The 16234-nt window shown below is 55.9% G+C and overlaps 3 protein-coding genes across 7 annotated transcripts in view; 2 read left to right on the top strand and 1 right to left on the bottom strand.

Moving 5' to 3' along the window:
- The first annotated feature begins 562 nt into the window (after positions 1–562).
- MTERF4 (mitochondrial transcription termination factor 4) lies at positions 563–5832 on the top strand. Of its 2 annotated transcripts, none has more exons than XM_038574426.1 (3): positions 563–782; positions 1985–2169; positions 2837–5832. In XM_038574426.1, the coding sequence occupies exons 1-3, from the start codon at positions 566–568 to the stop codon at positions 3233–3235; spliced, it is 801 nt and encodes a 266-aa protein (XP_038430354.1). In that variant the 5' UTR covers positions 563–565; the 3' UTR covers positions 3236–5832. The 2 variants fall into 2 exon arrangements, with proteins under 2 accessions (XP_038430354.1, XP_038430355.1); XM_038574427.1 differs by lacking the exon at positions 563–782 and adding an exon at positions 1214–1490.
- Positions 5790–16234, bottom strand: part of SNED1 (sushi, nidogen and EGF like domains 1) — an 81187-nt gene continuing 70742 nt past the window's right edge. For 2 of the 4 annotated variants that reach the window (XR_005378935.1, XR_005378936.1), the window contains 5 exons: positions 15741–15857; positions 15132–15219; positions 10082–10216; positions 8934–8977; positions 5790–7185 (listed from right to left, as the gene is read on the bottom strand). Coding sequence is in view for 2 of the 4 variants with exons in the window: in XM_038574419.1 (XP_038430347.1) it covers positions 10090–10216; positions 15132–15219; positions 15741–15857 (332 nt within the window). In the remaining 2 variants the exon portion in view is untranslated. Of the gene's footprint in view, positions 7186–8626; positions 8978–10081; positions 10217–15131; positions 15220–15740; positions 15858–16234 lie in introns of those variants that run through there. The other 2 variants (XM_038574421.1, XM_038574419.1) reach the window with 2 other exon arrangements.
- On the top strand, positions 12782–13333 carry LOC102155634 (40S ribosomal protein S14-like). Its single transcript, XM_038574428.1, has one exon. It carries the CDS (start codon positions 12831–12833, stop codon positions 13284–13286), a length of 456 nt encoding a protein of 151 aa, XP_038430356.1. The 5' UTR covers positions 12782–12830; the 3' UTR covers positions 13287–13333.

Raw genomic sequence — 16234 nt, 5'->3', positions numbered from 1 at the left:
CGGCGGGAGGCCGCGGCTCGGGGACGCCGGTCGGTGAAGCCGCTCCGCGGGCCGCGGCGCCAGGATGTGGCTTCGGGCCCGGAAGGGACGGACAGGCCGGGCGGCTGCGGACGCGAGCCCACCTCCCGACGAGCGCCCCCCGCCCCCGCCGCGTAGACCCCGACCCTTGAGGCGCGGCCACGCGGACGCGACACGCCGTGGTTTTCCCTCCCTGCGCCGCGGTCCGCGCGTCTCCCGCCCCCGCCCTCCCTGACCCCTGACCCCCCGCCCCGCGGCCTCCCCGCCCCCCGCCCTGACCCCTGACCCCCGCCCCGCGGAGCTGCGCACGGCCGCCCGGTGCCCTCTACAGCGCGGGGCGGGAGCCGACCCCTGTCTCGGTCTCTCCCAGGTCCTCGGCGGGGCCCGCACCTGGGCCCGCACCTGGCCCCGCACCTGGGCCCGCACCTGGGCCGGCCTGGCCGCGCAGCCCCGCGGAGGGCAGAGAAGGGCCGCAGCGTCCCGCGGAGGGGGCCGCGGGGCTCGGGGCCCGGGCGCGCGGGGGGAGGTCGCGGGCGCCCTCCTGGCCATGGGCTTCAGCGACGCGCACGTCCGGGGGCTGCTCAGCGTGTGGCGGGGCGCGCGGCCTCGGCGGGTGCTGGACGTCGTTTCGGAGCTGATCCTCCTGGGCGTGAGCCCCGAGCACGTGTGCCTGGCGCTGAGGAGCAGCCCGCGCCTGCTGGACCTGCCCGCGGCGCACGCGCAGAGGCGCTCCGGCTACCTGCGGAGGCTCGGCCTCGGAGAAGGTACAGGAGGCCGGGGAGGCGCCGGGCGGCGGGTGGGCGGCGGGTGGGCGGCGGGTGGGCCGGGCGGCGCCTGCGGTAGCTCGGGCTGCAGGACGGAAGCGGAGGCCCGATGGGGGTGCAGGTGCGGGCCCGGTGACCGCCTCCGCGTACTGCGGATCCCCAGATGGCCGGACTCGGGGATCAGAGAGCCTGGCTTCCCCCACCGGGATTCACACCTCGGGGAGCCTGCGGCCTTCGGGGCAGCGGGGCTAGGAGCCCGTCAGGGCCTCGGGGATCCCTACACACTGTAACACAGGAGGGTCACTGGGCTTTTTTTTTTTTTTTTTTTTTTTCCTTCATTTTTTTAAAAAGATTTTATTTATTTGAGAGCGAGAGAAAACAAGTGGTAGGGGAGGGGGCAGGCAGAGGGAGAAGCAGGCTCCCCCCTGAGCAGGGAGTGGCGCGGGGCTTCCATCCCAGGACCCCGGGATGACAGCCTGAGCCGAAGGCAGACACTTAACCGACAGTCACGCAGGCGCCCCAGTGGGGTTCTTTTTCTTCTTCTTTTTACTGACTCCTACCGGGAAGATATTGTTGGGGGAAGATACTGTTGTTTGGGAACCGGTCTCAGAGGATCTCCGTTGGCCCCTTCACCAGAAGATAAGGAAGAGAGCGCCTTCTGTGTCCCCCCTGGCAGATCACCTGTTGCGGCATAATCTAAAAGGCTGAGTGAGCCCAATACTTTATATACTGTGATTATGAATTAGAAAGCTCAGCGAGGCCTTCTGCTTCAGAGGGAAACTCTAAACTCCTAGAAGTCATCCTAGGCACGTTTCAGCGAGACAGCGAGTAGCTGACCTGTTAGAAAGATTGTAAATACTTTTTTAAATAAGTGATTTGAGGTTTCCGGGTACTGGATTTTGCCCACATCCCTGGGAAGACCACGGGCCCAGTTTGCCTGGGCGGCCTCAGTTACCAGTTGCCTCATGCGTTTGTTCAAGGGGCCTCTTTTGCTCGGTGTTGTGCGAGTGTGGATAAGAGATCTGAGGAATGCCGGTGGTGGGTGCTTCAGCGACTGCTGAGGCTGCTGGGAGCATCAGAAGCTGTCGCTCGTGGAGGAGAGCCTCCTTGTTCAGTTTTAAATGCTGGCGTGGGCGTGGCAAGCCCCTTGGTTTTCCGGAGTGCCCTGAAATCATGTACTTGCCCTTTCCTGTGTCTTGCAGGGAAACTGAAGACGCTGCTTCTCTGTTGCCCTGAAGTCTTCACCATGCACCAGAGGGACATTGAGAACATCGTGGGGGTTCTCAAGGACAAATGCCTTTTCACGGGACAACAGGTGACCAGGATTTTGCACAGATGCCCCTATGTTCTTCGGGAGGACCCTGGTGACCTCGAATACAAATTCCAGGTGAGGATGACTGGTGACTGGTAGGGGTTCGGGAAGTAAAAACGCATTGTTTGAATGTAGCGAGGGTGAGCTCCGTGGATGAGAAGCCTCAGGCACCCCGAGGGCGGTGGACGAGGTGGAAGGGTTAGAGCCCCTGCACACACCCTCCAGAGGGAATCCAGCTCTGGTCTTTCACTTCCTTACGGAAAACCTCTCCTACAGCGTTTCTGCCATTAATAATGAACGACCTGGTCCCTCTCCTGGGGTCCAAATGGGGCCTCTCCTTGAAATAGGTGGTTTTAAAAGAACTAAAGACTCTTTTTTTTTGAACCTATTTTGCGTATTGATTTTAGTAGCATAATTGTGACAGTTGTCTTGTCTTTTGGTTAACAATTTTGACAGGTTGGGTTAGATTGCTAGATGTTTCTGGATATTTTGCCCATTCTTTCCATGCTCACAGTTTTTTTTTCCTGAGGAAAAAGAATTGAATTCATCCCACTTAACACTTCATTTTCTACTAAATTTTTTCAATATGAATTTGGAAATGCTTCGAAAACTCAGCCGTCACACCAGTGCTGGGCATCGTAGAGTGTCCTGGCACTGCTAGTTGGGCAGCTCTTTGTGAGTGCTTGAGTTGATTGTGGACGGTGGCAGGACAGACCGTAGGTAACTGTGTCTGTGTCTTCAGTATGCCTACTTTAGGATGGGGGTTAAACATGCGGACGTGGTGCGGACCGACTTCCTGCAGCACTCCATAACCAAGATCAAGCAGAGACATGTGTTCCTCGAGCGCCTAGGGCGGTACCAGACCCCTGATAAGAAGGGCCAGACACAGATCCCCAATCCTTTACTCAAGGACATTCTGAGAGTCTCAGAAGCTGAGTTTCTGGCCAGGACAGCCCATTCTTCTGCTGAGGAGTTTGAAGTTTTTAAGAAGCTCTTTGCTCGGGAGGAGGAAGAGGAGTCTGAGAGGCAGATGCCTGACATGCAGAGCTTAAGTCTAGACGAGGAGGATGAGGAGGAGGAAGAAGAGGAGGATGAGGAGGAGGAAGAAGAGGAGGATGAGGACGAGGAGGAGTGGCAGTAGGACTGGAATGAAGAGCCCACAGATAACAAAGAACATTACAAATTTTTAAAGCTTCTGAGAGCTTCACTTGGATCATCTCAGGTTATTTTTCCTTCTAAAACTGCCGTTCTGATGAAAACATTGTTATAAATCTCCTGAGACTGGATAGGAGCTGCATTAGGTTGATGTGTTGTCAGGTCTCTGTGGGGAGGGCCCTCTTCCCTCCTGCATGGGAGGCGGACTCTGAGCGGGCGAGCCCGGGGACTCGATACCTCAGCATGTGGTTTTGGTTTGTGGGGAATGGGGTTCCTCCGTCTGGTTCAGGAGTCGTCGTACGTTTTCTCTTAGGGACAAAGGTGAAATAGGAGCAGGCAGTGAGGTTTTAGTACATCATAGCACTTCATCCTATGAAAACAAGTAGCAGGTTTCCCACAAAAACACTCGTGTCTTTAATTCTCAAATGCTGCTTCATAGGCGCGTCCAGTGTGCAGCATCGTAAAGGAACGTGGTTAGTGACGTACGGTCTCGTTTTGCACGGCTTCCTAATGGCAGCCAAGTGTTGGAGTACTTCTCTCTCTCCTTGAAGAATAGGTCCTGGCTCTGACCTTGCAGGGAAGTTGGCCTTCACACCAGCTCGTGGCCAGTGGGCTGCGTGCACACATGCACATGAGTGTGCCGTCCAGTCCCCTCCCCACTGCCCATCACACAGATGCGGCTTCTGACACCAGAGGAGACAAGAGTCTTTGAGCGGGACGGGCCTGGTTTCGTGCACCGTGGTGGTGGTGGGCGTCCCCTCGGGGAACCCGGTGGGCCTGAGGGGTGATTCGGGTGAGGGGGTGAATTTGACATTAGTCATCTCTGAGGTAGAGGCCCAGCCCTGACAGCGTGGGCTCTGTGAGGAGGACTGGCGCACCCAGAAGGTCCCCAGCGGGGGGTGGCTGGCACATGGTTGACCGTGCAGGAAACATTTTTGGTGATTGTCCAAAATCCAGGTCTTGGCAGCATTTTAACAACATGGTAAAATTCCTGGTCCTTGGCCTTACTTTTCCCACAGAGACCGTGTAAGAATCCTGTCAGGTAGCAGTTCCCACCTGGAGCGATCGTGACCCAGGGAACATCCAGCAACATCTGAGGACGTTTTTGGTTGTTAGGACTTAAGGGGGGTGCTGTTGGGACCCGGAGGCTGGAGGCTGGGCTGCCGCAAAACATTGTGCGGTGCACTGGACGGCCTTGAAACAACGGTCCAGCCAGAGATGCCAGCCGGAAGTGGCCCGAGGCCTGGTCCAGTAGAATGCAATTGTATGGATTCATGAGAACATCAGATTTGAAGCAGCCTTGCATTTATTTTGTTTCTTTAATTGAAAAGAAAGTACATAGCTGAGTTTTAAGTTCGTTTTCCACGTGCACTAGAACGCCTGCTGGTAGGTTTGGGGCCTCAGCACTGAGGGGCAGATGCTCTGTTTTCTCGGGGCTCTTGTTCGAGCACGACGGCAAAGAGAAAGACATTTTCTGCCAAAGAAAAGTAGCTCAGTAAATCCCTGCGCATTGGAGTGAGATGTCGAGGCAGGAGGAGTCCTGGCCAACGGAGGTGCTGGAGGCGGCTGGCCCTGCCGGGTGGGTTTGCTGGCAGGACAGCGGTGGGATAGGCGCAGGTCTCCTCATCCGCTTCCGTGGCAGCCCACACGCTGTGGGAAGGAAGGCTGTGTCTTTGCTGGTTTTCTTGGCCACAGGCAAGGTGACATGAAAATGAAGGCATTTTGCTCTGCCAGTGTTTTAACTTCTCTTCCATTTTGTGGCATCCCAAGTGACCGGCACTTTCCCTGGAACCTAGGATGGGTGCTTGTGCCCAGTCGGGGACTAAGTAGAATTATAAACGTGCGTGATCAGAACGGCTAACTTAGCATCATGAGTGCTCCTTTCATTTTGATACGGAAATAAATTTCTGTGCACCTGAGAATTTTCTGATTGCATTATTATTAATTTCCCCGGGTGGAGTTTGAGTATATGTTTGAGGAAGATGCCAGAGTTTTACAAAGGAACCGTGTGAAGAAAGCAGTGTCTCCTTTCAAATGTTTTCCAGGATGAATTGTAATTCCTTTAGCGTCAGGAAGTCTTTCACTAGATACCAAACTTGTGAGACAGCAAGGTGGGTTAATTGTAAGACAACAGCACCAAGCTCAGGATTCAGTAGACTGTTTTTTGTAGAAACACGTTTCTAAGTTAAAAACTGGAACACACTAGAGTCCACCTCATGACTGAGGGGCGTGAGGTTATTAACATCGTAGTAGAGAGTTTATCTACTTTTCCAGTGATATCACTTGACCTTGCCGCTTGCTAGTGATGCTGTAGCTTATACAGGTGCACGGTGACGGGTCCCGGCGACAGAGCAGGCGTCAGCAGGACGTGTGCCCGGGCCTGGCTTTCTCTGGGCTCACCCAGGGTGGGAGCCCCAGACGCAGCCCGGCTGTCTTCTCCCAGTGGGCCTGGGGCACCGGTGCGTTCTGGAGTACAGTAGAGACTTCTGGAAATGACAGTTCCTCCTCCGGAAAATAACAGATTGTCTAATACACAGACATATGCACGCAAAACTTTAATAAAAATAAAAAGCCTATAATATACTCTAACTCTTCAGAAAATGTTTTTATAAAAGATGGAGGGAGCCCTCTCTGGCTGTGGTGCTGACTCGGGGCAGAGGCCGTGGCAGATGCAGGGGCCTGAGTTCCAGTCTGGGTCAGCTACGAAGGTGCTGCAAGTGACACGAGGCGGGCTTGGCACACTTGGTCTTAGCCTCTGCGCGGGGAGGAGGCAGGGCTCAGAGAGGCGTGCTGCAGGCACCGGCGGCAAGGCAGGGCAGCGTTCTGCTGGTAAAGCGGGAAATGTGTGAAAAACTGTGCGAGCCGCCAGCCTGGAACCGTGTTGACCGCGTCGTGGACAGCAAGGGATCTGCAGTAGGGTGGGCTCTGGCCTGCCCGGGGGCTGGTGTTCAGGCCCCGCGCGTGGGGGTGCCGCCTTGGCTTCCGGGCGGCTCAGGGCTCCAGTTCCTTGTCATCTGGGGGTGGCTCTCTCTGCACAAGGCTTGGGTGACCCGAACAGACCGGGGCTTGGCCACGTATGGGCCATGGGACCTGGGCCCCCAGTTTGTAAATACTGCTTTCCTGGAACACGGCCACACCCTCAGGTCAGGGCCTGGCCGCGGGGTCGTGCTGCCAACGCCGAGCTGACTGGTTGCCACAGAGACCGCTAGGTCCACAAAGCCAAAAATAGTCACTTTGAGAAAAAGTCGCAGGCGAAAAGTGTCTAGACTCCATCTTAGTATTAATTAACATTTTCTGTTCCGCAGTCTGGCCTGTGTGATGGGGCGCCAGCCTGCAGCGTATCAGCGCAAAGACTTTGCAGGAGGAGCCGGGCGGGGCGCCCAGAACTCAGCTTTCCCTGCCGTCTGGCCTCGCCGCCCGCCCTCGCTGGCACCGCTGGCTGGGCCGTGGAAGCCAGACAGCAGGTCGTCCTCAGTTTGATTGTTAGGTCTCCGGGGGGCGAATGGCCCTCCGACTTTGGGATCTGAGAACTGGTTCCCGGTGTTGCAGGAGCCTTGCCGGCTGGCAGCCTCGCTCATCCAGGGCCCGTGCATGCGCTGTGGTTGCTCCCTGGCCGCAGCGCGCTATCCCCGTGGGAGACGGCAGCCAGGGCCACGGCAGCCGGGGTACGGAGCAGGCTGCTGCCAGCACCGCAGGACTTGGAGGTGATTTGGCCCAGAGGGTCTCCCCGGCGCGGCCAGGAAGGGAGGTGGGCTGGAGCCGGCTCTGCTTGGCCGTCTGTCTTCTAGATGCCAGAGGAGGGAAGCCGCAGAGGGGGCGGATGCGAGCCAGGACCTGTTCTTTCAGGGTGTCCTTTCAATCCAATTTTACAGCCCGTCTTCCTGGGCTTTGGGAGCTCGTGAGGTTGATGAAGTGTAACAAGAACATCCTGAATCCCTTGAAGAGAAAGAGAATGGGGCATGAGGCGACTGACACCTGCTCCTCTTTATAATGCAGCTTCCCCGTTCTCTTAGCAGCCCTTGGCCCCTGCACCTGCCCAGAGGACCCGCGGCCCCCCGCCGCCCCCGCCTCAAGGGGGCGAGCTTCCCTCTCTACTGTGGCCGTGGACCGGAGGGAGGGAGGGAGGGAGGCGCGCTAGAAGCGCCATCTACATGGCCCAGGCGGGGGCGGGGGCGGTGGGGGAATGTTTGGGCAGGGATGCGGCTGTTAGAGCCAAGAGCTGCTGGCTACTTCCCCTTCCCCTCCGTTTGGTGATGCCCTGGGATCCTTCCTCTGAAGGCCGGGCTGCCCCCTGTTACTCTGGACTGAAATGAATTCCCGATCAAGAACGGATATCCTCAAAGCTACTGTTTGGTAGTTGATAATGATTTGTTTTTATGGAGCTGGAATTGCTGAGTTTAAGAAGACTCGGGTGACTTGCTGTGATACCAGTATTTCCAACCCAAATTATGTTTGTGTCTTCTTACTCCCAGTGGTGAGTTGTTTACCAGCTGTGGAGCATGTTTTGGATTTGTGTGTCCTGGGAGTATGAGTGGAGAGCGGAAGAGACAGGAGCTGGATGCAGGGGCTTCTGGAGAAGTCTGACCGGGATGGCTGCCGAGGCCACGATGGGCCGCAGATCCCAGCAGATCCCAGCAGATCCCAGCGCCGGTCTTCCTGCTGGCTGGGCCGTGCAAACACTCCCCCCGGTGCTGTCAGCCTACACCCAGGAAGCCCTTGTTGGTAAAGGCTCTTGGTAATGTTTCTCCTCCATCTCCTCAGCCCCGTAAGACAGCGTAGCCCTGTTCCTGACTCTGCCAGCTCCCCGGGTGCCTCGCTGTCCTCTCAACACCAGGGAAGTGGACTTTGAGGCTCACGTATGGAATGAGAGGAGTAAGCTGCCCTAGGGCCACGTTCCTCCAACGTTCAGGTGACCTCACTGTCAATAAGAAACTGCTCAGCGGGAGGCTGATTGTGGGCTGTAGGTGGGTCGCAGCGGTTCAGCCCAGTATTTCCCGTAATGAAGACACTGAAGAGTTGTGGGTGTGAAGTAAGGCCTGGATGGTGTTGAGTTGCCAGAAGACTTTGGGAAATCCCAGATTGAATGGGGATAGGGTTAGAGAGTTTCTTTGATTCCAGGATTCCAAGCGCTTAGGATTCCTGCATCCATTGGGAATTCCCCAGTGGGACAGTCTTCAGGATTTCCCCAAAGTTATGTGATCGAGGCCCCACACCACATTTTTTCTTTTGAGAGATTGCCGTTCTCAGGGTTTGGGAAACCCTCTCTTGAGCGCCTGCACTCCCATGTCTGTGCTTGGGGGGCCCCTCTTGCCGTCCTCCCCTGCCCGCTCCTCCCCCGCTGCCCCCTCCAGCAGCCCCCTTGAGGGGCCAGGTGGTCATCCCCCTCTCTGGGTGCTCACCCCCGTCGCCACCTGCTGCTGCTGATGGGAAAGGGGTTCTCCCTTTGCTTGAGGTGAGTGAGATTTTCCCGCATGCCCAGACAGCCTCCTTTCCACCTGGAGGTGCATCTGTACCAGGTTTACGGCTATCCTGAGGCTTTAGATATTTTCTTTCCCTCCCGTTTTAACCCCTCGGGGAGTTCTGGAACTCCTGGTCTGGGAGTTCATAATAAAGAAGGCACAGCGGAGCTCCCCGAAGAGACAGCGCCTCTGGCTTCCAGCTCTGCCACGTGGTGGGGAACGTACCTGTGCCCTAAGATTTCTTCAGTGTTGGACTGTTACTGTGTTTCCTGAAATAGAGAAAGGTGGTTTATGAAAAAGAAAGTACCTGGAACCCACACTGCCTGCCGGTGTCTTGTCTGTGGCTCACATATATTCCATTTTGGGGAACACTGTTAGTGAGACACCGATGCAGAGATTAGCATTTTGGTCTGTGTGCATCCCCTTGGCCGGCAGTGAGTCATGGGGAGGGGAAGAGGGTGTAGAAGGAAAGTGGAAGAGATAGGTACTGCTGGGTCAAGCAGGTGTTGAATTGCATTCCCAGACACTTAGTAACCCAAGATCTAAGGGGTGTGGCCACCGATTGGCCTATGACTGGGGTGAGGGCTCTGCTGTTGGCAAGGCACCTAACGCACCCAGGCAGCATGTTAGGTAATCATTCCTGTGACTCTCTTGAGCCCTTTGGGGAAAGAACTGGCTGTGAGTGAATAAAAACTAGAGATTTACTGTATTTGTAGTCACATTCTTGCATCTGTCAATAATGTTCCATACTTCCCAATTCTAGTACCAGAGTGACCCCCAGTACCGACCATGTGACCCCCCCAGCACCCACTATGTGATTTCCCCAGCAGCACTGTGTGACCCCCACACCCACCATGTGACTTACCAGCACCCACTGTGTGACCTCTGCAGCACCCACCATGTGACCCCCCCAGCACCTACCATGTGACCCAGCCTCCAAGACCTACTGTGTGACACCCCCAGCACCCACTGTGTGATCTTCTCCCGCTCTCCCGATGTGACCCCCCCAGCACCCACCACGTGACTCCCCCAGCACCCACCAGGAGAGCCCCCCAGCACCTACTGTGTGACCTCCCCCCCGCTATGTGACCCCCCAGTACCCATTATGTGATCTCCCCCTGCCTCCCCCTATATGACCCTCCCAGCAGCCACCATGTGACTTTCCAGCCCCCACTGTGTGACCCCACGGCTCCCACCATGCCCAGCTCTACCAGTCTGTATGTGTTCAGGTGTACATGTATGTGCAGTTTCTAAGCAGAACACGGCTGTGCAGGACTACATGTGTGGACACACAGACAAGACAGCCTGGCTCAGCCCGCAGGACTGTGGCACCCCACAGCGCTCAGTCCCCAGGGCCACCCTTGCCCCATTACCCTGTGAACTATAAGCAGGACACAGTGTGGGCCTCCTCCCTGGGATGGCACCTGTTTGGGGTCTTCTTGACGCTTGTGCTTTCACAGCTCTCTTTGAAGCAGATGTCCTGGTGCACTTTGTAGACTCTTTTATACCTGTGTCACAAGAAAGTTCTGTAAAGCCAGAAACTAGAGCAGAATGTTGCCCAGCTGCTTTGGCTCAGCTGCGCGCACCCACAGGTCCCCGTGCAGGTGTTTGAAAAGCCATTACTTTCTTAATAAAACTTGACCTCATGGGGATGTATTAAAAGGTCCAACATTGGGATCCCTGGGTGGCGTAGCGGTTTGGCGCCTGCCTTCGGCCCAGGGCGTGATCCTGGAGACCCGGGATCGAATCCCACATCGGGCTCCCGGTGCATGGAGCCTGCTTCTCCCTCTGCCTGTGAATCTGCCTCTCTCTCTCTCTCTGACTATCATAAATAAATAAAAGAAAAAAAAATATTTAAAAAAAAAAAAGGTCCAACATTAAAGTCCTCTAATCTTAAAAAAAAAATTAACTTGACTGAGGTATCATTTACTTAAGATACATCCACGTTAAGTGTACATTTTGTGGAGTGTGGGCAAAATATTGTAATATTAAGAGATAAAATAAGAAATTTCAAGGACGTGTTGTGCTTGGGGCAGTCTGCTCAGTGCTGAAGCCTTGAGATCGTTCAAGCTCACTCTTCAGTCCTCTGGGTAGCTCTTGGGAGGGCTGAGAGCTTTGGAGGTGCAGGTGTTGGATGTGGGCAGTGTAGGCTTCTAGCCCTGCCTCCCATTTATTAACTAATGAGTCTACTCCGATCATGTCTCTGGAACTGGGACTTCAGTTTTATGTGGAATGGGTATTATTCATACTACTTGCCTCATGAATTTGTAGATGGTAACGAATAGGAACGTGTTTTTATTCTTGTTAAAGCTCTCAAGCGTCAGAGCTGTTGAAAAGAGAGATCTAGGGAGTTTGATGGGCAAAGATCCAACTCAGTCTGGGAGAGCCCTTGAGATTTGACTTTGGTAAGACTTCCACTGTTGGCCATCAGGGAGTAACAGGGTCAGGAATTAATCCCCCAATATGAACAACCAGAGAATTGGACAAAATATGAGAAGCAGTTCTTTTCAGATGTTGGAAAGCCGTGCAAGACTGATTCTTGAGGGAGGAGAAACAAATGAAGTGAGCCCTGTGATCACCCTAGAATTCGGCTCAGAGGCCCTACATTACAGGGTGGTGGTAGGGGGAGGGTGTGGGATGGACACCAAGCTGGGGTCACACTGAGTTGAAGAGGCAGAGGCAGCTGGAGTCTGTAGGGCAGAGCACTGGGCAGGGGAGGAGCTACTGAGGCCTGGACGGGGCTCCCCGGGATGACTAAGCTGTGCACACAGAGGGTCGAACCCCATGAGGCTGCACGAGAACTACTGAGAAGCTGAGCAACTGAGACTAGAAGCTCCAGACAGGCCACAGCTTAGTAGTGGGGCAAAATTAACCCAGAATAAAGGTGAAACCACCCTAAAACAGGCTTCCAAAGGATCAAACTAAAAAGAGCCTCCTTGTGGGATGAAACTAAACATTCTGGGAAATACATACAGATAAAACTTAGCAGTCGGGACCGTAAAGTTTACAATGTGTCCAGCATCTAACCAAAATGATGAGAAAGCATCAAGAAAACGACCCAGAAACAGCAACAGTAATTGAATAGAAAGACACCCGGATGGGGATCCCTGGGTGGCGCAGTGGTTTGGCGCCTGCCTTTGGCCCAGGGCGTGATCCTGGAGACCCGGGATCGAATCCCACGTCAGGCTCCCGGTGCATGGAGCCTGCTTCTCCCTCTGCCTGTGTCTCTGCCTCTCTCTCTCTCTCTGTGACTATCATAAATAAATAAAATAAAATAAAAATTTTAAGACACCCGGAGGTGAGAGCAGAGGCGGGCACAGCAGACCAGGGCCTCAAAATACGTGTTATAGGTTTGTTCCTGCGCGTTTGGCGGTCTGAAGGAAGATAGAGATGATGAGAAGAGAAACGGAGGATCCAGGGCGGGACTCTGTGGGATCAGTGGCAGGTTAGACCATGCAGAGGACAGACCACAGGACTCAGGCTGTGGAATCAAGGCACAAAAAGGAGAGAGAAGGAAGTCTGGGAGAGAGGAGAGGCACCCCAGGACCCGTAGGTCGCGCCAGTCTGACACCTGAGTGGGCAGGGCTGCAGGAGAGAAGCAGAGGGACCTGAAGAACTAATGGCCCAGTTTCCAGATCTGATGAAAGCCAAGACCCCAGAGATAGAAGCTTCACAAACTCTTGTGAAGAGCAAAAACACTCACAACCCCGTCAAAGCACATGACAGTTCCCCAACAACAATGGTAAAGAAGAGACATCGGAGCAGCCACGGGGCTGGGCACTCGCACTCAGGGGTCAGAATGGGTGCAGCCACGCAAGTCAGGAGACAGGGAATGGCTGCTCTTGAGCGCCGAGAGAAAAACACCGACATCCGCCAGCAGTTCTATATTTGGCGAATATTTCCTCCAAAAATGGTGAAGCAGAACCCTTTTCAGACAGACAAGAGCAGAGAGGATTCATCGCCGGCCGAGTGTGCGAAATGTCACCGTGCGTTCTTGAGGCCAAGGCAAATGGTACCTGATGGTCTGGCCAGAGGAATGCCAGGTGCTGGGAATGGTAAACGGGAAGGAAGAACAAAAGACTTTTTACTCTCAACAGTTTTTAAGGAAGAAGATGCGCAGAAATGGCACCTCGTAAGGGGAAGGAAAAGAAGGAAGAACAGGTCGTCAGCCTTGGACCTCAAGTTGCTGAAGGAGAAAATGTGTTTGGTGTCTGCCACACATTTGCATCCTTCAATGACACTTTTGTCCATGTCACTGATCTTTCTGGCAAGGAAACCATCTGTCGCGTAACTGGTGGGATGAAGGTGAAGGCTGACCGAGGTGAGTCCTCTCCCTACGCTTACATGTCGGCTGCCCAGGATGTAGCCCAGAGGTGCAAGGAGCTGGGCATCACTGCTCTCCACATCAAACTCCAAGCCACAGGAGGAAATAGAACCAAGACCCCTGGACCTGGGGCCCAGTCAGCCCTCAGAGCCCTTGCCCGCTCAGGAATGAAGATCGGGCAGATTGAGGATGGCACCCCCATCCCCTCCAATAGCACCCGCAGGAAGGGGGGTCGCCGTGGTCACCGTCTGTGAACAGGATTCTTCAAACTATTTTCTGTTAATAAATGCCTTTGTGTAAGCTAAAAACAAAACAAAACAAACAGTTTTTAAGAAGGTAATTGTCTTTTGAGAGCAAACATACCGTATTGTGTGGCTCACAGACTGTGAGCAAGTGGAGCGTCTGGCTGTGAGCTCTGAGAGCGCAAGGGCAAGGGCAGCTTGCTGCTGCAGGAGCCCTCGGACGCTGAGCTTGCAGACCAGCAGTGAAGGGAGACTATGGGAGGCTGCAAAGGCGTATTGTCAACCCGCCAGCAGCCACTAAAGAGTTAAACCAGACACGTATGAGCAGTGAACCAACCGTGGCGCCAACTGGAAGCCTAAGAAAGAATTAACCTAAAGTAGGCGGGAGGAGAGAGAAAGGAAGCATGACGGGACTGGACACGTAGGAAGCACAGGGCAGCAGGGCCGAATCAAACCCAACCGCGTCCGTCGTTATGGGAACATGTGAATGGTGTGTGCGGCCAATAAACCAGAGATGTCACACGGGGTGTAAAGCAACACCCCGCCACGTGCCAAGTACCAGGTGACTTTTGGACGCATCTGGATTAAGGGGAAAGTACGGAAAGCTGTTGACAGGCCCAGGTCTCCTGTCGTCAGGTACGTGGTCCTAGCAGACCCCTGGCAGGCACTGGGGTCACTGGCACAGCTGGAGCATGGGGGACCCTGCAGCTGGGGCTGCCATCCCCACAGAACCCAGGTTCAGATGGGCTGTGCCCTCAGAGCCGTGCTCCGCTCTCTGCTGCTGCACATTCAGCCTGGCTTCGTGTCCAGGTTCAGATCAAGCGTCCTACCTGGCCTTCCCGTGCCCCTCCACAGCGACCTTCAGGCATGTAACCGAACGTCTCACCCCCCCGCTCAGCATCCTCAGGAGCTCCCCATTGCAAGACAGCACATGCCAGAGTCCTTCCAGGGGCCCCCAAAGCCCTGCGGGGACCCTCTGCCCTGCACAAACACCGCTCCCCCTGGCTGCCCTCCAGTCCCCCAGGGCCTCCTCGCTGCTCCTCAGGCAGACGTGCCTGAATTACACGGCCTTGGCAACTGATATTTTGAGTTTCTGGAAAGTTCTTCCCTTGGCTGTCCCTCACCCCCTTCCATCCCCCCAGCCCTGGCTCTCCCGGGCCCCTGCTCATCTCTTCCTTTTCCCTAGCCCTGACCACCTCCTAGAACACTACGTAACATACTCCTTCTTCTAGTCCTGCCTCCCTCGTCTAGGATGTGAGGATCCCAAGGGCAGGACTTGGACCAGTTCTGTTCACTGGCACATGCTGAGGGTCTAGAACTGTGCCTGGCACACAGTAGGTGCTGGTAAGTATTTGTTGGCTAAATAGATGATACGTATGAACTCCAGAGTCAGCGTAAGCAGGAAAGGTCCTACGAGGTGAGCCAGGCAAACTCTCCCTCTACAGCCCATTTTATAGGTAGGGAAACTGAGGCATGAGTGTCATGACTTAGTGGCAGGATGGAGACTCGAATTGTCCTGTGCTGTTGCAGGTCTTCCCAGGGGCTCGGAGGCAGAGAGGAGAGGAACGTCCTTTCCTGGCATCGATGTCCGTGTGGCCCTGCCATCCAGTGAAGAGGGACCGATGCCCCTCGAGGGCACGGGAAGGGAAGGCACCGGGGCTCAGGAGCCGGGGGGCTGGCGCTCCAACAACTTATTCAGCTTCCCACCGTGTCACTTGGAGGGAATGGGTGCAAGCCCCGCGTGACCCTGACCCCTAGTGCTCCGCGGGCCGTGTGTGTGGGGGGTGAGCTGGACTCTGTGAAGTGCTTCTGACGTCAGGAACTTCCCACACGTGCGGAAAGCGGGAAGGAACTTACATGTGGTGACAGGCGCCTCCTTCCCAGACCGGCACGGCCTTGGTCTCTGAGAAGAGCCGGGTGCAGGGCCGGGGCACCTTCGTACATGCTGCCGGGACAAAGGCAGAGGGGTCACGGGGCGCCACGCTGAGCGGGGCTCATCCTGCACCTGCGGGAGCCCCCCGGGTGGCTCTCCCCTGGGGCTGGCTGTGGCCTCACCGGCCTGGGGTTGGTGCAGCTGCCGCAGGGGCGTCTGTCCGCCCGCGCCCCAGCTGCGGTCCTCTCCCGGGGAGGGAGGCCTGCACTCTTCCCCTCCTACCACCGTGTCTGGCCCCTGCACCCACCTCTGGCTGTGGGGTGTTCCACGTCTCTTGCTTTCTGGCTGCCCCCAGGCCCTCCGGTTTTCTGGGCAGCACCTTTCACCCTGGCATTGGGTGGTCACTGCCCTCAGTATCCCTCCCCAGGAGCTTGGAAGTCTGGGGCACCGAGGCTGGGCTCCTGTCCTGGCACCTCGAGGTTTGAGGTCCTCGGGCAAACCCGCCCTGGGCCTAGTGCGCCCATCACAGTCTGCTGTGACAGGTGCCTTGAGGCCCCGGTGGTCCCCACAGGAGGGAGCGGCCCCTGACTTACCGAGCTCACAGCGTCTGCCTTTGAACCCTGGGCTGCAGTCACAGCTGTGGGTGTCCACACCTGGCACGCAGGTGCCTCCATTCTGACAGGGGTTTTCTGAGCAGTTCCCAGGGGTGTCTGTGAACAGGCCACGAGCCGTTAGTTGCCGAGACCCCAGAAGAAGGCCTGTCAGCACTGCCATGTGGCTGCCTCCTGCCGTCCCCACACCGCTGGGCCCTAGGGGTGGTCCTGTCTCAGGTGGTCCGAGGGAGCAGAGGCAGGCAGGCTGGCCTCCGTAGGCTTGGTCCTGACCCCATTACCTCCAGGGAGGAGGAGCGACTCTGTGGGGACCCTCCGTCCTGAGCCACCACGTGCAGAAGAGACAGCCCTCAGCTTTGGTTGTGGTGGGCTCCCGCCGTCATCCAGAGAGGTTCCCAGCCCCAGCGGCCCCTGCTGCTGCCACCTGCGTGGGGTTCTTGCACTTGGGGCCAAGGCCTCTTGCTGACAGCCTGCTG

This window comes from Canis lupus, chromosome 25 (genome assembly GCF_011100685.1).
Source record: "Canis lupus familiaris isolate Mischka breed German Shepherd chromosome 25, alternate assembly UU_Cfam_GSD_1.0, whole genome shotgun sequence".
Taxonomy (NCBI): Eukaryota; Metazoa; Chordata; class Mammalia; order Carnivora; family Canidae; genus Canis; species Canis lupus.
The sequence above is the reverse complement of the archived record's forward strand: the minus strand, read 5'-3'. Positions and strand labels throughout refer to the sequence as shown.